This window comes from Tribolium castaneum, chromosome 3, assembly GCF_031307605.1.
Source record: "Tribolium castaneum strain GA2 chromosome 3, icTriCast1.1, whole genome shotgun sequence".
In the NCBI taxonomy this organism is placed as follows: domain Eukaryota; kingdom Metazoa; phylum Arthropoda; class Insecta; order Coleoptera; family Tenebrionidae; genus Tribolium; species Tribolium castaneum.
In genome coordinates, this window is record NC_087396.1 from 19,742,638 (window position 1) to 19,763,369 (window position 20,732).

The 20,732-nt window shown below is 36.5% G+C and overlaps 6 protein-coding genes across 11 annotated transcripts; 4 read left to right on the forward strand and 2 right to left on the reverse strand.

Moving 5' to 3' along the window:
- The first annotated feature begins 25 nt into the window (after positions 1 to 25).
- LOC660784 (translation initiation factor IF-2) lies at positions 26 to 1,701 on the forward strand. Its single transcript, XM_971266.4, has 6 exons — positions 26 to 578; positions 626 to 758; positions 808 to 838; positions 889 to 1,002; positions 1,274 to 1,467; positions 1,512 to 1,701. The coding sequence occupies exons 1-6, from the start codon at positions 146 to 148 to the stop codon at positions 1,675 to 1,677; spliced, it is 1,071 nt and encodes a 356-aa protein (XP_976359.2). The 5' UTR covers positions 26 to 145; the 3' UTR covers positions 1,678 to 1,701.
- Positions 1,702 to 1,731: 30 nt separating this feature from the next.
- On the forward strand, positions 1,732 to 5,446 carry LOC103313598 (odorant receptor 198). 3 transcript variants are annotated; one of them, XM_064355447.1, is made up of 10 exons: positions 1,732 to 2,294; positions 2,342 to 2,613; positions 2,663 to 2,770; positions 2,819 to 3,886; positions 3,932 to 4,455; positions 4,504 to 4,603; positions 4,656 to 4,766; positions 4,811 to 4,963; positions 5,012 to 5,090; positions 5,329 to 5,446. In XM_064355447.1, the coding sequence occupies exons 1-4, from the start codon at positions 1,811 to 1,813 to the stop codon at positions 2,939 to 2,941; spliced, it is 987 nt and encodes a 328-aa protein (XP_064211517.1). In that variant the 5' UTR covers positions 1,732 to 1,810; the 3' UTR covers positions 2,942 to 3,886; positions 3,932 to 4,455; positions 4,504 to 4,603; positions 4,656 to 4,766; positions 4,811 to 4,963; positions 5,012 to 5,090; positions 5,329 to 5,446. The 3 variants fall into 3 exon arrangements, with proteins under 3 accessions (XP_064211517.1, XP_008195491.1, XP_015836799.1); XM_008197269.3 differs by lacking the exons at positions 1,732 to 2,294; positions 2,342 to 2,613; positions 2,663 to 2,770 and having other exon boundaries at positions 2,940 to 3,886; XM_015981313.2 differs by lacking the exons at positions 1,732 to 2,294; positions 2,342 to 2,613; positions 2,663 to 2,770 and having other exon boundaries at positions 2,940 to 4,455.
- Positions 5,447 to 6,199: 753 nt separating this feature from the next.
- Positions 6,200 to 9,080, reverse strand: LOC660614 ((Lyso)-N-acylphosphatidylethanolamine lipase). 2 transcript variants are annotated; one of them, XM_008197326.3, is made up of 6 exons: positions 8,744 to 9,080; positions 8,346 to 8,425; positions 7,561 to 7,767; positions 7,073 to 7,508; positions 6,834 to 7,020; positions 6,200 to 6,787 (listed from the first exon to the last, which is right to left on the reverse strand). In XM_008197326.3, the coding sequence occupies exons 1-6, from the start codon at positions 8,800 to 8,802 to the stop codon at positions 6,602 to 6,604; spliced, it is 1,155 nt and encodes a 384-aa protein (XP_008195548.1). In that variant the 5' UTR covers positions 8,803 to 9,080; the 3' UTR covers positions 6,200 to 6,601. The 2 variants fall into 2 exon arrangements, with proteins under 2 accessions (XP_008195548.1, XP_008195547.1); XM_008197325.3 differs by lacking the exon at positions 8,744 to 9,080 and adding an exon at positions 8,534 to 8,695.
- A 1,133-nt stretch (positions 9,081 to 10,213) lies between these two features.
- LOC660554 ((Lyso)-N-acylphosphatidylethanolamine lipase) lies at positions 10,214 to 11,964 on the reverse strand. Its single transcript, XM_966777.5, has 5 exons — positions 11,724 to 11,964; positions 11,475 to 11,681; positions 11,098 to 11,424; positions 10,761 to 10,875; positions 10,214 to 10,711 (listed from the first exon to the last, which is right to left on the reverse strand). The coding sequence occupies exons 1-5, from the start codon at positions 11,812 to 11,814 to the stop codon at positions 10,342 to 10,344; spliced, it is 1,110 nt and encodes a 369-aa protein (XP_971870.2). The 5' UTR covers positions 11,815 to 11,964; the 3' UTR covers positions 10,214 to 10,341.
- A 12-nt stretch (positions 11,965 to 11,976) lies between these two features.
- On the forward strand, positions 11,977 to 15,077 carry LOC103313597 (WD repeat-containing protein 64). 2 transcript variants are annotated; one of them, XM_064355573.1, is made up of 9 exons: positions 11,977 to 12,093; positions 12,743 to 13,076; positions 13,126 to 13,449; positions 13,497 to 13,655; positions 13,705 to 13,893; positions 13,950 to 14,141; positions 14,200 to 14,540; positions 14,595 to 14,751; positions 14,802 to 15,077. In XM_064355573.1, the coding sequence occupies exons 2-9, from the start codon at positions 12,819 to 12,821 to the stop codon at positions 15,033 to 15,035; spliced, it is 1,854 nt and encodes a 617-aa protein (XP_064211643.1). In that variant the 5' UTR covers positions 11,977 to 12,093; positions 12,743 to 12,818; the 3' UTR covers positions 15,036 to 15,077. The 2 variants fall into 2 exon arrangements, with proteins under 2 accessions (XP_064211643.1, XP_008195490.2); XM_008197268.3 differs by lacking the exon at positions 11,977 to 12,093 and adding an exon at positions 12,229 to 12,493.
- An 84-nt stretch (positions 15,078 to 15,161) lies between these two features.
- LOC660494 (retinoblastoma-like protein 1) lies at positions 15,162 to 20,719 on the forward strand. Of its 2 annotated transcripts, XM_008197324.3 has the most exons (16): positions 15,162 to 15,361; positions 15,477 to 15,714; positions 15,761 to 15,894; positions 15,945 to 16,160; positions 16,214 to 16,692; positions 16,805 to 16,858; positions 16,911 to 16,948; positions 16,994 to 17,163; positions 17,214 to 17,403; positions 17,455 to 17,658; positions 18,718 to 18,895; positions 18,946 to 19,077; positions 19,130 to 19,293; positions 19,548 to 19,848; positions 19,897 to 20,015; positions 20,064 to 20,719. In XM_008197324.3, the coding sequence occupies exons 2-16, from the start codon at positions 15,580 to 15,582 to the stop codon at positions 20,370 to 20,372; spliced, it is 2,823 nt and encodes a 940-aa protein (XP_008195546.1). In that variant the 5' UTR covers positions 15,162 to 15,361; positions 15,477 to 15,579; the 3' UTR covers positions 20,373 to 20,719. The 2 variants fall into 2 exon arrangements, with proteins under 2 accessions (XP_008195546.1, XP_971815.1); XM_966722.4 differs by having other exon boundaries at positions 15,162 to 15,714.
- The last annotated feature ends 13 nt before the right edge of the window (positions 20,720 to 20,732 follow it).

The following is a 20,732-nucleotide window of genomic DNA, read 5'->3' on the forward strand; positions in this document are numbered from 1 at the left end:
ACTGTTTATTTATTGTGATCTACGATACAGTCTGTCCCGAAAGTAGGACCATCCCAGTTGCGCGGTTAATTCAAAGTAACAGTCGTCAATACGTCAAATAAACTAGTCAAATTATAAAATCCTTTTACATTGCTTATAAACTGCGATGGGTGATCAAGAGCAGGAAGTACCACCAGAAAAAAACGAGGCTCCTGGAGGTGAGGAAACCGCCAATCCTGAAACTGAAGCAACCCCAGAACCGTCACAAACAACCGAAGAACCAAAACCAGAAGAACCACCCGAAGCTAAACCTGAAGAAGCTACTGAAGAAGCACGTCCGTCAGTAACTTCTGCTCCTCCTACTGAAGAAGAAACATCAGAAAAACGCCCCTCTCAACCAGACTCTGAACCTTCTAAACCACCGGAACCTGAAACTGCTGAAACTGGAGAACAACAACCGGCAGTTGTCGATAAGGTGGCATCGAAAGAAAAAGAACCAAAACCGGAAGAACGTAAATCAATTACAAGTAAAACCGGAGAAGATGAAGAAGCAAAACCGGAAATTAAAGAACAAAAATCGCCATCGCTAATTGAGAAAAGTATTTTAGTTTGACTATGTTATAATCCCCTATTACAATTTTTCCAGAAAAATCCGACACTCAGTCTGTTCACAGTAGAGCGAGCAAGGTGAGTAGAGCGAGTCAGGAGTTGCCTGAAATCAAATCGGAAGAAATGGTGAAGAAAACCAGCGCCTTAATTTCTTCAGAAAGCTTGGAAAAGTAGATAATTAAAATACGTAATTTGTAATATTCCAATTGTACTTTGTAGACGCCGGGGTTTAACGAAAGAAGATGGAAAGGTTTAGTGCCAGACGAGCAAAAACTATTTCAGAAATTGTTTACTTTTCAGGAAGGCCGCAAAAGCCGCTCTGAGCGCCTCAGCAGCCGGGCGCAAAAAGTCCTCGGGAGCACAATCTCAATTCGGCGCCTCAGCGTTATTGGAGACTTTTACGACCGCTCGAAGGTAAAAATTAAGTTTCAATTAGTCACCATCGACGGCCTAGTGCCAGGACTCGCTGGCACCGCAATCGATTATAGATAAAACAGTTTATAGCAGTCCCAAACTTGTCTAACTTAAACTTCGTTAACTTAGAATTTACCCCAGTTTATATTTGCATAATAATCTCGTCTAGTTGCCGGTCGGAGATTAGATTATTATTCCAACATGAGTGCCACACCACTCTTTGCCGAGGTAATGTACGATTCTACTTTTGCTCTCATTTACCCTGTTTTAGGGCGCCCGTTTTATGAACACTTACAAACTGGAGTCGGATAATCCGTTTAAACCAGAAAAAGTTACAAAAATACTAGAAGCGGTGATGATAGAAGCGCTGGATAATTTAACTTATGACCCAGACAAGTGCCCCAAACAAGCCAAATGGGCCTCGAGTGCGATCAGGGCCAGAGTCAAAGAACTGCAGTTCGATAGGTGAAACCCTCTAATTATTTTCAAATAGTGCTTATTTATTTCAGATATAAACTAATTTGTTTGGTCACAATCGGAGAAAAAAATTCGCAGGATGTTTTCGTCACTTGCAGATTTCTTTGGGATGTCGATCGGGACAGATATGCCACGTATTCACTTGAAAATACCTACGTTTTTGGGATAGCACAGTGTTTTGGAGTGTATTATGAATGAAAATTAAAGTCTCGTTCACATCGGTTTTCGTGTTTTATTTTGTCCTTTTTTGAAACAAAAAGTGATGTGAGAAAATGTCAAACTTTCACGTCATCACATCCACAAGCTAAACACTTTTTCCAAAACTAACATCATGGCGGAAAGCAACCCTGCCGAAGAAAATCCAAAAGAAAAAAAGCATTTTTCCATCAAAGAAAGTGATGAAGTTTTGAAACAAAAGTCTTCAGAAGCCGGCACTAAATCGTCCGAGGAAATGGCAAAATCGCACTCTTCCCTGTCCTCAGCTCTAGCAACTTCCTCAAAAGACGAGGTCAATGTCTCAAAAAAAGTCAAACCGCCGCAGCTCGAAGCACGATTCAGGGACGACTCTTTCGAGGTGCCCAAAAAAGAGCTAAAGTACGTTGACAAAAACGAGGAGAAATCAGTCGAAGAAGCGCCTTCCTCGTTGTCGGTCCCCGACGAACAAGAGAAAAAACTGCGTTTTGGGGAGCAGAAGGACTCCCGAACGAAAGGCATGCGGTTCGAGTACGGCCGTTGTCCCAAAACTTGCGAACGATTTTTGGGAATTGTGGAGTTTTCGAAAATTTTCGTTGACGAAATTATCGAAGATGCTTTACGTTAGAATCAATTAGCTTTAGGCTTTTTGCCAATTTGCTTGTTACAGTCAAGGGCAGAGGCTTCAAACAACAATCGTCTGTTAGAATCATTGAGGGTATTGAGTATAACGAAAGCAGTGACGAGTCTTTGTCACTGGCAAGTATCGGAACGTACGTTTGCGTGCTCGAATGGCCAACCATTGAGGAGTTTACGCAGGAGATTGGCACTGCGAAAATTAGCGAGTATCTGTCTTACTGGAAATTTGAAGAAGACTGGAAGTATTGCATCAATTTCTTAATTGGCAAAAGTGACTCTGCTTGCGATTTTTATCAATACGAAGTAACAATTTAAGTTTTTGTTCCCATATTGTAAATTATTACGGTTACAGGCAATTTTTAGCATACCTTGCAAGCAGTACCCAATTGCACAAGCAACAGCAAGTGTGTTTTTTGTGTTTGAAGTTTCAAGAATAAAGCCTAGACATTGTCTCGTCGATGTAAAAAAATTATTGCTTTATTGAAAATCACACGTAACACTTTTTAAGGTGCACTACTGGTTTGAAGGACAACGAACAATTCACACACCTGGGAAATTCACGTTCCAAGAAGAAAAACTATTCAACATAGTTGATGCTAAAATTAACTTCTATAAAACCCTAAGATTCTAACTGTAAGTTAGAGGCTCCATTAACTTACGGCAAAAATTGTAATGAAAAAATTATCTAATTGCAATTCTTCATAAATAATTTCGAATATTACAAACACTTTCAGAAAAATAGTTCTACGAATAGCTTGCCCTTGAAGTCTAAAAATCTTATAAAAAAGGGAAGCAAATAAAATACTGAACCATAATATATTAAAAATTCAATTTTAATTTTTTATTGTGTGAAATCTGGTTCTAGTTCAAAGCTCAACGCTCTCATTTATCACCAAAAACTTCAAATCAATAATTATATGAATCGGGCGTAAGTACTATACAGAAGTAAGTTACAGAATAATAATGAGAATAAAAAAGTTTAACAAGCAATAAATCGAACATTATCTTATTATCTAATCATTATGTATTATGTATAATGAAAACAAACAAAATAGAACAGTTAAATATTGTATACCGACCCTTAAGATCGAAAATGCTTAAGAAAAAATAATTAAGAAAAAAACTGTTTCTTTAAAGTCTCAGATATGATTGTGTCCGCAACTTTAATAAATAAACCAGGACAACAATGAAAATGGATATAGTAGGTACGTTTACTCACATTAAAAAGTTATAAAACTTTTAATAACCCAAATCATTAAACCCTCATTAACGACAAACGTCCTCTTAATAATTCCCCAGACACTGTTTGTTCGTAGTCGCGACCACAATGCCCAACGTAACAAACAAACGGCAAAAGCGCCTGTTTTCCAAAACACGGACAAAATCTGAAGACCCCTTTGTCATGATAAAAGACGTTTTCGTCGATGGTGGTTACCACCCAGTTACAAAAATGCTAAACTACATTTGCCTCGTAATCCACTCTTGCAGCCTTTTGCTCGAACTAAATTATTTCGTTCACAATTACCACTTTGACCTGATGATGAAGTATTGCTGCGCCATGTCACTCATGGGCTATGTAAGTAGTTTTTGCAGGAAATTACATTCCGAGCTTTTTTCGCAGATTATAGCCACAATGCTTTTCGCGATTTTTCAAGAACACAGTGCTATAGATCTCACTAAAGACATTTTGTCGCTCTTTTGGCCGATTGATTATTGCGGTCCGCGAGTGAAAGAAGAGATAGTGAAGAAAGCAACGAAAATAAACCGGATCCATTACATCGTTCTGCTGTTTGCCGGTGCTTTGGGAATCACCATGTTCCCGATCTGGGGTGATCAGAAAGAATGGTTTTTGTGCGTGCAAGTGTATCAGCATTATTTCGGGAAATGGTCGAAAATTCCATACTACGTTTATTTTTTCACTTATCCAATGCTGGCGTTTTCGTCAGTCCGCTTGCCCTTCATGACAATGTATGCCATAGTGCAAATACGCATGCAGGTTTATTTGCTACATCAGCACATTTCCGAAATTTCCGGTGAATACGTGTACGATATGAAAAATTTGCAAATACTTTGTGACCAGAATTATCAAAACGAAATTTACGACAAAATGCGGTTAATTATCTCACACCACATAATGCTCAAAAGGTAAGTCAAACTTTCAAGTATTGCTCACTGTTTTTAATTTTACATTAGATGGATGCGTAAACTGGTCCATACTGTTCAAATTTCAATGCCAGTTTTTGTCCTTTTGGGAACAATGACTTCAATTTCTGTTTTATTTTATGCCATTTACGTAAGACAACGTCGTGTTTTTCCTAACCCGTAAATAAATAACTATTTTACAGAGTTTTCACAACATAAACTTCATTCTTAAAGTACGACTTATTTCTGTATCTGTTTGCACAGTTCTTGTTGTCTACATGTTCTCTGAAGCCGGACAAGCACTCAGTACAGAGGTAAGTCCTAACATAATTAAAAAAATTACTAAATTTTTGTTAAGACCACTGGCGTATTTGATCTGTTAATGACTTGCCCATGGTACGTCTGGAATATTAAAAACAGACGAATTTTGCTTATTTTTATGGCAAATTCATTAGAACCCATGACATTTTCTTTGGCAGGCGTTACTTTAGATTACAGATTTGCCCTTGGGGTAAGTTGGAAAAAAATTATGTAATAAAACTTACTTTATCAATTTCAGATGTTACGAACAAGTTGTTCGTACTCTTTGATACTTTATAAGCTAAAGACTGGGATTTAAAAAATGCGCGACGAAATAAGTAAATTTAAAATCAAATTCATTTTTATGAAAAACTCCTTGGCAGTTCGTTTTTATTATTTAATTGTCATTGTAATTTTGATTTTTACGATCCCTCTTGTTGTTAAACAGTTAACAAAAAATGATCTCAGATCGTCAAACAAAAAATTATATGTAAATCAAAGACAATTACAAAACAAAATCAATCTGTCCGGAGTTTTTTCATTAATATCTCACCTAAAATACATGCTTTATTTTAGCGTCCACACTGTGTCGGAGTATTCACAGCAATTAAATATTATTAATTATTATATTTATAGTGTTATTTATAACGTATGCTGAAATATCATTAAATTTACACATTTTTTATGAATAATATATTACTTGTATTAATAAACTCTTTTAATGCAATTCTAAATTTTGATTTTAAGTAATACCACGGAAGTTCATTTCTGATTATTATAATTCAACAAACCAATCGTATGACACGTAATTGTCTTTTAAAGTCTTTGAATAAAAAAAAACATTAATTAAAACACTTGTTCTCTAAAAAAAAAACGTACAACACATTTTGAATTATTATAAAAAAAGTGTAATCAATAAAGGAAATCGATACCAACAGCACAAAAATATCAACAAAAAACATACTTTACTTGGAATTCTTAGTCAAAGTGCATATTTATCATCAAAAAGTAATTAGCTGAACATTTCAGTAAAAATGTATGGTTTAATTGGCTACTAAGGAAATCAAAATTTTAATACAATGCAGTTTTCATAAATTTTAACTCCAAATGACTCTAAAAACACCACAATCTTGTAACAAAGCCTATGCTGGTAAATTTATAAAAAATTTTAGTGAATCAGAACAAACAGAACATACCTACAACATCGTAATTAGTCACACTAACGACACAAATACATTAAAATTAGCTTAAAACTTTCATCTGCAATGAAATAACTAAACTATATACCATTTCGAAGACTATGTAAAAATGGTGGATGCGCCGGGCGAACAAAAACCACTTTTGTGGTTAAAGCTTGTGCTCTAAAAATGACCGCCGATTCCATAATATTGCTTTTAAACCAGTTTTATTTAAATAAAGCTGGGTAAAATGGGTAAAAAAAAACAAATTTTCAAGTTCATAATTTTATTTTCAAAATCTCGTTACATAAAGAAAGTTTTCCGCGCCGAAATAAAATGTATTATTCAAACTCAACATTTATCACAAAATTCTTTTATCGACATATGTAGTCGTATAACACTCGTCAGGCAACTGAATAACTATAAAACAAACAATAAATATTTAGAAAACTAACAAGACCCACTAATCCGTAGTTAACATTGTACAACTCCTATCCTACTTCTAAAATTTCATTTAAAAAATGTTCAATAAATAATATCAAAAAATATAGACGGTTGCGACAGAATAAATAAATTTATCTACAATTTGTTAATGAATATAAAAACTTATGATAGATCCAACATTAAAACATGAGTCAATGATAAATAATATGACCTAATTTCCTCCTTTGTTAATCCTTGCTTTGGTTTCCTGTTTCACTTTCGGAATTTTCCGACTCTTCGTTGTACTCGGACGGCATTAAAGCTAAGTAGTTGGTTTTCCCTAAATTATCGGCATGTGCACACGCATCCAACACTATCTGATTAAAGGCTTCAGGCTTATCAGCGTACACGTGATGGCCTGCTCCTGTGATAACCTGCAATCGGGATTTAAAAAACCCACCTTGAAATTTATCTACGCACTTGTAACTTAAAGTAGGAATCAATTCGCTTGAACTTGATTATTTCAGCGGCTGAATGGTCGATCCAAGACCTGGATCCGTACAACAACGTTATAGAAATATCCTTCCGCATCTTGTCGATGCGATTCACCATCGGATTCTTAGCCCAACCAAAGCCCGACATCATCGAGTGAAACGCGCTCTCACCACTACACAAAAAAGTTAACAAAAATCAACTTGACTAATTAATTTAGACCGCACCTGGGAGTCTGAGAATTACACTGATAAATATACTGAGGGATAAGTTCCTGCGGTTCAATCGCAGAAGCGTATTTCTTAGTAATATCAGGTCTCAAAGTGTTAATAAACCAGGGTCCTAGCGGGCCCGCGACCCTGATCCCGGCCAAAGGATTGAACGGTTGCAACATGTAGGACAACGTCCTTATCCACAGAGGCAACTCTTTGAATTCCTGCGGCCGCTCGGGGAAACCCCACGGATCGGCCAAAACCAAATGTTTGACATGATCTGGGTAACTCAAAGCGTAAGAAGCGGCAAGGAAACCCCCCATACTGTGCCCCAATAACACAAAGTTGTCCAGTTTCATTTCCTTCCGCCACTCTTCGATCGATTTGACCATCTGCTGTTCGGCCTCCATCGCGTCGCTACTGAAGGTGGGCCGCGATGATCGGCCGAAACCTGGCCCCGTTAAAACAGTCAATATTTCCGATTATTTTATTACAAGTCGTACCTAACAAATCAAAGGCATACACGGGACGGTTTGCCGCAAAAGCGTCCAAATTTAGACACCACAGTGCTACTCCTGCACCTAAGCCATGCAGAAGGACTAGAGGGGTGTTTGGAGACTCGGTGTTCAATGATATCGTCCAGATTTTGTCCGCAGGACCCACCACAGGGCCTATGTCCACGTACCATCCTCGATATGCTGTCTTTACGACTAAAATGGAATTTTAAAATACGGCGTAATTATTTTAAAAATAACAGATAAAGCTATTGTTTTCAACGAATACGTAGAATAAACACATAACACATTAATAACGATAAACGACTCACTTTTATATAAAAAAAAATAACTATACAGAATTATTCAAAATCTAGCTTATTTTTTTCCAGAAATACACTGCTAACCCCTTTGGACTTTTTTAAACCAAAAAAAATGGCCGAACAAGGTGTGTACTACTTCAGGAACACGCTGTATAGTGTTCCTATAAAAACATGAAAAATGTTCAGTTTATGGTCATAAAACTAATAATTTTAGTCCAATCAACTACCAAACTTGGATATAATTAAAACTGCAACTAATTCTCACGTCGGTCACGTCCACATGATTTTTTTTCATTATTTTAGCAATTTTTTAGTAAAAACGTTGACAGTCACTGCAACCTCTAATCCTAATTTTTGTGGCATTTCCAAACATAAAACATTAAAATTTATTTATTTATTTTCGCTTTTAATGGCTAAATTAAAGCAAATGGCATGAATTTTCAAAACTGAAACAGAAAATTGGGCACTTACTTTGCAGAATTTTTTTCTCTAGGGCCCTTAGCATGCTCTCCGAGTACTTATTCCATGTTAACCAGTCGGGGCTGAACCAGCTGTTGTTAAAGAAAACCATAAATTGATAAATTTATCAGAAACAGATAAAATTTGAAAAAAAATCACAAAAGATAGGTTATGTTACGTAATAACACGGAAGCGCTCACCCGAAGATATAAATAAGTGTCTTGTAATAGAAACTGGACAAAGCAGCCAAAAACGCAAAAACTGTGGCCAAGACAAACTTAAAAACGACTTCCTTCATATCAAACGTGTAATTTTGAATGTGTCACTTTTTCACTTGACAATTCCTAATCCGAGTCGTAAAAGTGCCGTAAAGTTTATCTGTGCATATGTAAACAAAGAAAAAAAGTTACCTTGAGGTCTGTTTTGCCTCCGCTATTTGGGAATCGGCGTATTTCTCAACGAGGGACATAATTATCAATTTTTACACAAACAGGGCACGATCTTAACCTCACTAACACTTAAAATGATATGAGCATAAATCTCATTGTTTTAGATAAATAACGGTGCGTTTATGTTAGTCATACTCGGAGTTTGGACCTGCACAATTCACATTGTTCATTTGATCAATTAAGAACATTAAAACGTAAGGCTTGATGATTTTTCCACCCACACAGCGTATCAGCCAAAGATGAATATTAAAACGACATTATTTATAAACATGAGATAAGACGCAACCTTGACTTGCATTTTAAAAAATAACAAATTTCCTCGTATTTTATGGAGCGAAACACGTGCTTATCAGTGGAAAATTTAGTTAGTTTAGAGTTTAGTTTAGAGGAGCTACAGGGATGAGTCAAGGTTAATTCGCTCAAATTGGCAAATGGCAGGCGTTACAAACGTACCTAACAGCAATTGGGGCTAATTCTGCAACAAAACTTAAAATTTAAGGGATATTATAGCGCGGTTGTTATAAATTATTCACGCACTTCAAAAAGTTAAAACTAATCATAATAATCTACCTCATTTCCCGTCAATATTTCCAAAAAAAATCACAAACACAAACTTTGTTTGTTGGAAAGTTGGGTGTAAATAATGTCAATTACTTTAAACCTTGACAAATCGTGGTCCTTTACATAATAAATACAGGAAATGCGTGCCTAATAATCATTACACAAAAAATTGCAAATTAAACTATGCTTTGACCATTGAAAAAAGTGCCGGGTGACTAAAATATTTTGTCAAAAAATCTAAACAGTGGCAGCATTCAGTTATTGGCATTTCTTATGAATTTTATAGTCAATAATAATAGTCACCTCTCTGGTACGATTAAACTTCAGTTAATTTTTAACTCTCAGTTAGTTGCTAAGGTAGGGCGTAGCTGTTTTAAATTTATCTCTCCGTTAAATTTGTTTAAAAAAACTGGGCCTTAATAATATAATTATTTGCCTTTCAAAGGTGCTCTGTGCACCTCTTTTTTGCGAAATTTAAATTTGATTTTTAACCGAGAACATTACTAATAATTCGCTGTTGCCAATTTAATTTCAAAAGGTCACTGAGCAGAAATTTAATCGAAATCACGGTACAAAAGTTTACTCCTTTATTCCGCCCGATTTTAATTGGAAAGATGTTTTCATTGTTTATGTGAACATATTAAAATAGAATTTATGATTCAACGTAGATAAACTCTGCACCTAAATCAAGCTTATTTCATGCAGGCAAAAAATGCTATTTTACTCTTTGATCTCCAATTATTGCTTGTGCTTAATGACGATAAGCAATGTCAAGGTGCATCAATCTGTTAAATATTTATCTTCCGTAATCAGATAAATCAAAATGATAATAAGACTAAATTTGTACAGGACAAGTGGGTAAAATATTAATAACCGGTAATTATTTATTGCTCTTGGTTCATCACTTTGTTACATTTCTATTGGTATAAAATACTGCAAAATTGTTCTCAAGTATAGGTTTCTAGTCTTATTGTAGGCCTTATTTAGGGGAAGAAATACTACGATGTGGCGATCTGTGTCTCTGTTACAACCTCTTGTTCCTCCTCTTGTATGCTCTCATTTTCAGGTATTACTAGTACATTTGACTTATTAGACTCGGCAAAGTTACAAACATCAACTACAATCTCATTAAAAGACTCAGGATTGTCCGCATGTACATGATGACCAGCATCCTTAATAACTTCCAATCTGACGTACGAATTTTGCCTCATCTCTCTAAGTTTTTTCCCAACTGTCTTATCCATCCAAGAGTGGGACCCATTCATTATTGTGATCGGCACTCTGTTATCTAGTTTATGTATTCTGTTGAGCATCGGGTTTTTAGCCCAACCAAAGCCTTTGATCATCTTATGAAACGCTGTCTCTCCCCTACAAATGTTCAATTTATAACTAGTTAATTGTTTTTACAAAAAATTACGTTGGTTTTTGTGAGTTGCACTGATAAATGTAATCAGTTATAATCTCGTGATTTTCCAAACGACCGGCGTATTTGTGCGATATGTCTGACCGCATCTTTTTCACGATCCAAGGGCCTATCAAGCCACAGTTATCCCAAGAAAACTAGGCACCGGGAGTCTAAATAAATAGCTGCTCAAGAGTGCTCTGTATTCAAATATACAAGACAATTTTGCTTTTTGTGAATTTGATCAGAATTTTTTATAAAATTAACTAAAAATAAAAATATACGTTACTAGATTGTGTAATCGCAGAACACTCGACCATGTTATTTAGACTCCCGATTTGCGTGAATATACCAAAAGGCCCGGCCGCTCTAACGGTCGCTAGAGGGTTGAATGCGGTAAAGGGGTACAAAACAATGCCCAAAGTCTTCATCCAGAGCGGAGGGTTAAAATCCGAAGGCCTCTCGACAAAGCCCCAAGGGTCAGCTAGGATCAAATGCTTGACTTGGTTTGGATACGAAATTGTGTAACTAGTGGCCAAGTAGCCGCCCAAGCTGTGCCCCAGCAAAATAAACTGCTCTAATTTGACTTCTTTCCGCCACTTTTCAATCGACTCGATGAATTCTTGTTCAGCTTCTAGGCCGTCATTGCTGAATTCTGGTCGTGATGATCGGCCAAAACCTGCACTGATTTATTATCATTTTTCAAAAAAATTAAATTTGGTCTACGACCTAAAATGTCGATGGCGTAAACTGGTCGATTAGCTGCCAGAGAATCCAAGTTCAAACACCAGAAGCCAACGCCGGCCCCAAAGCCGTGGAGGAGGACTAGAGGGGTGTTTTTTGATTCTGTGTTCATGGCGATTGTCCATATTTTCGCTTTAACGTTTGGTTTGTGGTCGATTAGGACATGCCAGCCTTTGTACGCTGTCTGCAAGACTAAAAAAGAGTGAATGACTGGTGTAATTTGGGTGTCTTTACCTTCAAAGATTTTCTTCTCGAGGGAAATGAGTTTGTTTTCGGAAAACTTAATCCAGCCACATTTTTCCTGATTTTCGGTGATTGCTGACATTTCACTGGAATTTTGATTTTTCGGAATATAACCCTACTTTCTACTGTTACTATTCAAAAACTTTCATTGATCTGAATTGCATTAGATTAAATAATACAGTGTGGTTGAGTTGAGGCAGATAACGACATAATAACAGTGATTCAGCAGAATTGCTCCTGCTAAACGCCAAAGTCATCCAACCGTACGGTTTATTATTTTTGTCGCTTGTAAATGCCTTGAGGCCCTTGAGGGTTTGAAGGATCTTTGAAACGATATGCAGTCATAGCCCTATTTCCAAAAGTAAATAAATTATGCTTCTTATTTTATCGCCTTGTTTATTACTTAAAACACCAAACGTAATAAAAAATAATAATAAAAACATGACCTCAGTTGTAACCTATATTCATATAAAGACTGTTCCAAAATTACCTGTTCAAGTTCAACCAAAATTTATTATTTTTTTGTGCTTTTGCTTTTTCTGTGACATAGATATCCCGAAATCATTTATTGTTTGTCGATCATTCTAATAAGACGCGTATGAGTTGTTTGATCGATATAAGTACACCGTTTTAGTTAGGTGGTTATACCAGTTATAGTGAACAAAAACAAGTAATAACAAATTTAAATACAATCAGTGAGATAATTATAGATTAAACCTAATGGAAAAACATCTGCCTGGAGTGGATTGTTTAGGAACTAGGTATTATTGCATTTTTTGATGATCGAACACTACAATAAGTTTGCTAATAAAGATATCTAAATACAAATATTTTACTTCATCTACAACAATTATTACAAATTTATCTGCCTAAAATTTATTATAAACGATAGGAAAAGAATTGTTGAATTTGCCCGGCGCATCCACCATTTTTACCTAATTTTATGGTGGTTCAGTAATTTATTTTGTAAACATTTCGTAGCTAATTATGATTATTTTCTCATAATACAGTTCAAATGCTGAAGAAGACACGGTTCACTCGTGGTACGACTTAATTCAAAACCTCACGGTTCCTCACTTGGACGTGATGCAAAATGAGTTTCAAAACAAAAACGACGATAAAACCCTCACAAAAGAAGAGTTTTTTAACACTGTTAACGCCATTTTCGCCAATACGGAGTATTCGCAAGCGAGCATTGCATTATACGAGCAAATCGCAAAAAATGGGGAACCACAAATTACTTGGAGTAAATTTGTGGAATTTTTTTTACAAAATTTAATGCCTGCGGATCACCAAACTATCAATTTCCAAGTATCGAGCATTATTGCCATTCCTCAGACTAAGGTACTGATATTATTATTTTTTCTTGGTGTACCTAACAACTATATTACAGAGAGAAACGATAATTAAAATTGTGCGAATAGAAACCGAAAAATATTTTTGCTACGCTATGATATCCAAACACGGCAGAGTCGGTTTATATGATGGCAATCTTAATTTTTTAACAACATATCAGTTGATAATGACCCGAGAGGATATTCATCGGAAGGAAGAAGACCGAAGACGGAGGAACCGGTGGGTCACTGACGCAATTTTTTGCGCTGATGTTTTAATGTTTATTGCCACTAATACGGCACGGAGTGTGGTAATTTATGAAGCTTCCGGACTTAAACACGTGCCACTGTATCTTGTTTTGAGTACACCTAACATTGTTCAAGTATGTATTTTCCTACAGTAGTTACGGTCTAATTGAAACTATTTTAGTGCTTTGCTTACAAAAGCAGCATTTGTGACGAAAATGGCCAAAGTACGCTTTTTATGGGAGATGACAAAGGCACGGTTTTTTCTTTTACATTTTTGCAGCCCAAAGCAGCACTTTTGAGGAAAAAACACAACGACAGAATTAATTTATTCTACTGGGATGTACGTCCGATTTTTTGTCACTGTACAAACAGATTAGATAATTTTGCAGGAGTTACCAGATGAAAGTGATTACGTTGTTGTTAAACGTAACGGGCGTCTACATCAAGAGAGTGTCAAATGGCTTGTATATTTTAATGATAATGAAACTCTTATTTCTTGCAGCAAAGACTCAAATGTGTCAATATTAATACATTATATCGGAAATAAAAACAAGCCGTACATTTTCAAGATACAAAAAGTAAGTAACACAGTCACTGTTACGAAAGTTGTCATATTTATTTATTAAACCGCTAGGGTTGTAACTGTTTTGCATTAAGCAGAATACGTAAGATACTAGCCACAGGAAGCGAAAATTCTGTTCTGAGATTGTGGAACCCTATTATTACCTCAAAACCAATCGCAATTTTGAAAGGACATCAAGCACCGATTATGGACGTTAAAATATTGGATAAACTAAATTTACTTATTAGTTGTTCAGCTGATGCAGTATATTTTTCTATTTTGCATTTAATTCTATTTACTAATTTTTGTATAATTGTTGTAGATGTTTAAATTATGGGATTTGGAAAAACAAAAGTGCATTCAAAGTTTTTCTATCAGTTTCCCGTCTTTTAAAGTGTTTGGAAAATTAATTGAATGGGGAATTGAATGCATTTATCCCGGCCCTAAACGCACTTCCTTTAATGAGATTGAGATCGAACTTTTTGAAAGATCACCACTGTTAATCACTTGTTGCAATCACATCGCTGTTATTAAAATAGTAAATCAGAGCAACGAAATACAGAAAATTGTTGAATCGCAAGTTTTGCCTCCACCTCCTCTACAAAATAGTGTTTTGATTCCAAAAATGTGGAGAACGTCTGATAGTCCCGAAACAATAAATAAGTATGATTTTTTTTCTAAACCTCGTTTTTTATTAAATTGTTAACGCTATTACAGAGAAGAACAGTTTGAAGAAGCAATTGATGACAAATTTCTCAAAGAAAAAATAAAAGAGTTGGAATTTATTCTAAAAAAAGACCTGTTTGCAAATGATGGCTCAAGTAAGAGCGATATCAATTTCAAAATTGCGACATTAGAGCGAAAAAAAGTGCAGGCATGTATAGCAATGAATTGATTTTATTTATGTCAACAAATAATATTTAGATGCGAGAAAACGTTGCACGCGGTGCTCCCTATTTAGCCCTGGAGCTACCCGAAGTGAGCGACCTATACCTAACACCAAACTTGCCCGTCCCTGACAAAAAGAAAACGAAAAATATTGTGGAAAAAATCGAGAAAGTTTTACAAGACGCCAGTTACAAGGACTTGGTATTTTCGGAACCCTCCTCCAGCCGCTCGCCACGGTCCTCACGAAGCAGTGTTATTGAATTTGACTAGTATCACTGTAATAAAAATTTTTGTAATAAAAATTAAAATTCATCTTGCGCGCGTCCCCAAGCCAGCAGGTGAAGCTTCCACTAATGCGAAACTTCCCTAAACGGTGTTTGTGTTTGGCGCTAAGAATTGGCGGGAAAGCCCATTTCTCTCCCCTTTTCGTGCCCACAGCAGCTGTATTGGCACATAGTGTCCTAATTAATTAAAGTGTGGCTAAAAACTTGCAAAGTGCTTCGATTATAAAGTTACTGGTAACTTTCCAAATTTGGGTTTGAGGTTACCCTCCATGCGCAGTCAAAAGTAGTTCTGGCTGATCGACAAAAAACTGTGTACGTATTCGCGCGTAAACGCCGAAATATTTTGGATTTTAGCGGCATTTCCTCGTCGAAAATAATGTGCAAAGCGGGAAAGTCGGGGTTTGAGCGTGATTGTGTTGTTTTTTAGTCGTCTCTTGTGTGGATTCCCGCCTTTTGTAGGCGTTGTCAAGAGCTCAATGGTGGCTAGTGGTGCGAAATTGTTTAGCAGCGGTTTGTAATTGTTGGAAATCATGGTGTTATCAAGCGAAACCGAAGAATTGGAGGAGAAACACTCAGAACTGTGCAACAAACTGCACCTGAGCCAACAGATTTCCAGAGACGCTTGGGAGCGATTTGAGACAATTAACAAGAATTTCACTCTGGAGGTGAGTCTCAACCCCTTAAATCACTGCAAACTATCGGGATTTTCAGGGGGAGCCCCTCCACTGGATAGGGTGTGCAATATACGTGTCGTGTTGGAAGTCCATCGCTGCAACGGCTGCACAAAATAGTGTTCACACGAATTGTGTTAACTTGACCAATCTTCTGCGTCATTGTAACTTAAGGTCAGCCAACAACAAACAGTCTTTGGGTTATTTTTAACGCATGGTTACAGCATAGCACAGTTCTTTTACAAAATCAAACAATGGTCGGACATGGCCAGCATGCCTGAGGAGTTCAAAAAGCGGATTGAGTATCTGGAAGGGAGCTTCTCTGTGGCTTACAACGTTTTTAAAGAATACCAGCCTCTCTTTATGCAAATATTTAAGGCACCTAAAGCTCCAGAAGCGCACGAACTGGACACAAGTAAACACAGAAACCGGAAAAATAAGTAAGAAGTCTCTCTAAACCAATTTATTTCAACTACGAAATTGTATATTTTAGACCTGTGCCTTCGTCCCCACTCAAAGTCTTCGAGTTTTGTTGGACCTTGTTTATCACAATAAAAAGTGAAGACACGAATTATAACAACGACTTGGTCACGTCGTGTCATTTACTTATTGCCATTTGCGACTGGGCGTTCAAACATGCGCTCCAAGCCGACCGCAAGGATCTCCTAAACCCCGACTTTGCGGGCCTGCCTGAAGACTTCGCCCAGCCCAGCTATGTGCCCCCTTCGGAGGCCCCTTGCATCGTCAGCTTACTGTGCCCCAGTCCGAACATAATCACCGACCTGAAGTACGTAAAAGAGTACCAGTTCAAAAAATCGATTCGGAATTATCTCGACCAAGGCGTCTTGATTGAGAACGACCAAGGCGATGTCTTGGACACCTCGGTGTTTGACCATAATTACAAAAGCATTGGGAACGTGTACGAGAAAAATATCCTGAATAAGAGCGATTTTGACGAGCGCATTTTCCTGGGTGAGTGATTTTACAGCTAGTCCAATCATATGGCGAGCCAGCTGCGCAAACAGCTGACTGTCTTACCTGAACAGATGCTCCTGACCTTGCCCTAACACCTGTTTCATTCCAGCTGAGTACAAAAGAAAACTTCTAGTGAGAGACCAGAGTGTGGCGCAAAATGCAGGTAATTTGAATCGAGAAATCTATGATCAAACAATTGAATTTTGCAATTTCAGCTGACAACGCAAGTCCGGAGTTATCGACCAAAGAAATGGTATTTTATTTTTGTGTGTGGTATTTTTTTTACGTTTGTTAATAGGTTGTTAGTAAAGAGTGTTTGACGCCGCTCACTGGCCGCAAATATTTGGGCCCGAAGGAGTCGCAAGAGTCGACTCCGCTTGTGACAGCTACTGAAAGCATTTCAAGGCTTAATAACTTGCTTCATGGGCGCCAGCCGGCCCCCAGTGAGGCTTTAGTGCAATTGTTTGAGTAATTATGACGCCCAGAGTGGTTGAACGTGTCTATGATGATGTTTTAAGGTCTTGTGCTCGCAATCCAACTGAGAGAATCAATCAAATTGTTACAAATTTGGGGGAGAGGTTTCTGGAAGGCCACCCAGTTGACCAAAGAGAAGTAGCACAAAGGCGACTGCAGCTCGCGACAACTTTGTTTTATAAATTTATTGAAAGTATTCTGCAGAATGAGCGCTCAATACATGCTGATTTATCGGTATGTTTTTTAATTATTATTTGTTCTGTAGTATTTTTATTGTTTTTTTAGGCCATTGTGGAAAAAGACGTATTTTACGAATGTATGTTTGCTTGTTGTTTAGAAATTGTTATTTATTCATACAATAGTCGGCAAAGGTTCCCCTGGATATTGAAAGCACTGCAAATACAACCATATAATTTTGTTAAAGTGATTGAACTTATCATTCGCTCAAGAGATAAGCTTTCAAGGGACACTATCAAACACCTTAATATGGTAAGAACATTACAGTCGGGATGTTTTTTTGATTTGAGATTTCGTGAAACTGTGCAAAAAATCATAAAATTTTCTCAAAAATAGACCAAAATATGTTTCAATATACTCTCCACCTCTAAATAAAATTAGTTCGTCAAATTAAAAAAAAGCGGAAATTATGAAATTAGTTCAAAAATAGTGTAATTTTTCGCCATTTAAACACGTGTTTGCGCTAGAAACTAAATTTGTTCGTGAAATTACGCTGAACTGGGGCAGAAAAAAAACTAGCAGTGACATTTATTTCCTATTTAAGAGGGTTTTAACACGGTTTGCATATGTAAGGACACAATTATTTTAAAGAATTTTGGCGCAAGTTTAAAGAAATTAAATTATTGTGCTCGAAAACGGTGTTATTGTCTGGTTTTTTTTGAACTAAAAAATTAAATTACGTTAAATGGTTTAAGTATATTTTCTAGTTAGCAAATTTTTAATTTAAGACGAAATCTTTAAATTGAAGCGGTAAGTACGTGTTTGAGCTAAAAACTCATTTTCTTCGCTAAATTTCGCTAATCTCTGCCAGAAAAATCGTCAAAGTCGGTTGAGAATGTCATTTATTTTGCTTTTTTTAAGGGTTTAAACGTGTTTTTCATCAAGAAACGCAATTATTTTAATCTTTTTCGAGAAATAAAACACATTTTTGAGCTCAATAGTCAGGTTTTTCGCGACGTTTTGATAAACTGGACTGAAAAATCATTAAGAAATTAGGTCAAATTGATTTTTCTACACTATCTTGTAGACAGGTTTTATAAAAATCCTCTTCTTTTAATCAATTTTTGAAAGTTTTCAAGGGCCATATAATAAGAAATGCATAACTGTATTTTATTTGAATATTTAATTGTCGAATTTACGAGTAAATATTTTGTTTTAAAGCTTCAGATATCTTCTACATATAAAGCAAACAGTGAAGAAGGATTATGATTTATTTCAATCACTGATAATTTATTATAATTAGTCAGCAGTTTCTGTTTCTCATTCTGTTCTCCACCTTTACTCTGTTTTGTATGAAACTGTCGTTTTTAGATCGAGGAAACTATACTTTCCTCGCTGGTCTGGAAATCAGACAGTTTAATTTGGGAAGCAATAACATCTTCCGATAGGGAAGTACCGAAATTCGAAGAGACGGCTTTGCCAGGGCATATGCAAAATGAACCAAGTTCTGAAAACTTAACCTTGAGAAGTATTCTCAATTCTGAACCAAGTATTTTTGCTATTTTTTATGTTATACGATTGTTACAAAAATAATTGTAGGACAAATTGTATCGCCTGGCCCTTCTGCAACAGACCGGTTTCAGTCACCAGTAGCACACAGCAGTGCTGTGAATAGAGAATTGTTTCCTACAGTTCAGTCAGGTCAATCTCTACTCCAAACGACTCATTTGAGTAAGTTTTAATCAACTAAATTAACGCATTTATCAAAATTTGCGTTTTTTAGTGATTAAAGATCGTACTGGGAATACTCGCATGATTCCTATCGTAAATAGTGAAACGCAAAAGAGCACCCCGGTGCCAGTTCAACAGACGACTCCACAACGTCAGGAGAATGTAGCTCAAGCCAGGCCGAGAAGAACAGGAGGTGTGTCAATAGTATTCAGGAAAGTAAGTAAAGTCCCGTTAAAATTTATAATTTTGCGGTTTAATGGCATCCAAGTGTTAAACAAATCTGCTCTACTTTCTAGAATTGGGTTTATTTCAGTGTAGTAATTAAACGCTTTTATTTTTTCCGTGAATTGTTAAAATTTTATATGCGGTCGTCATGGGTAAAGAATGACCATAAATCCGTGCACAAGTGCTAACAAAATTTATATTACCCTACTAACAGATGTCCACTAAAGACACATTCGTAATTTCAGTTCTATAATTTATCTGGAGAACGGATGGAGCACCTGTGCACACACTTAAAAATCACAAACACGGACACTAAGCGCAAAATCTGGACGGTCTTTGAGGAACTGGTTCGCAAAAACCACTGCGAATTGATGAAAGACCGCAATTTGGACCAGCTATTAATGTGTGCCGTCTACATGATATGCAAACTTACGAAACTCAACAAAAATTTTACGGAAATTATTAAAAGTTATAGAAGCCAGCCTCAGGCCACGAGTGACATTTATCGCAACGTTCTGATAAGCAGTAAAAAAGTCGTGGTTGTTGGTAAGCTCCAAATGACGCAGTTTGCGTTTTTTCTACGGAATATTTCAGATGGGGAGACGACCGAAATTCCGGAAGAATGGGGTGACTTGATACAGTTTTATAACAAAGTGATCATTCAAGCAATGAAAAAGTTTGCGCAGAAATTCGTAGTCCGAGGCGAGGAAAACGTAAGTTCGAAAATGTTTTGTTTGTAACGTCTTATTTTTGTGATTTAGATCGGAGATATACTTTTGAGTCCACTGCCGGCGTCCAGGGGGCAAGTGGTCCAAGTGTTTGACAACATTTTTATCAAGCCACTGGAAAGTCCGACTTTGACTTTCGGCAATGGCAAAGTCCTGAACTACTATTTCAGCCGAAGTCCTTCTAAGGACTTGAAAGACATCAATAAGGCCATAAGGGGCAATGGTGTGACGGGAAAACGATTGCTAGTGGAGGGCGAGAACGACTTGCCCGACTCGAAACGTCTGGCAAAGAGAAAAGTGCAGTCTTTGATTGAAGAAAGAAGAAATCAAAACACTGAATGAAGTTTCATTTAGATTTTAACGTTTATTATGTATAAAGTTTAATTCTAGCATAATTCAAACTTTTTTAATTCTAAAAATATTAATTTTTTCGATTTTGGCACCAGTTGATGCTGGCGTCTGGTTTTTGTTCACTGTTCTTGTGATATGCTTGGAAGTTTCCCTTCAAAGGGTCGAGTACTGAAACATCTAAAATAATTTATCTCAACTTTTCGTTTTAATTAATTAAATTACGTCAAAGTTTTATCGTGTGTTTGCCTTTTTACTTTATCAGCAAAAATTTCGTCGTAGGTTGGTTTGTACGAAGTAAACTTCACGTCTATTTTGAATAAATTGACCAATTGAATGACCATGTTTGTTTAA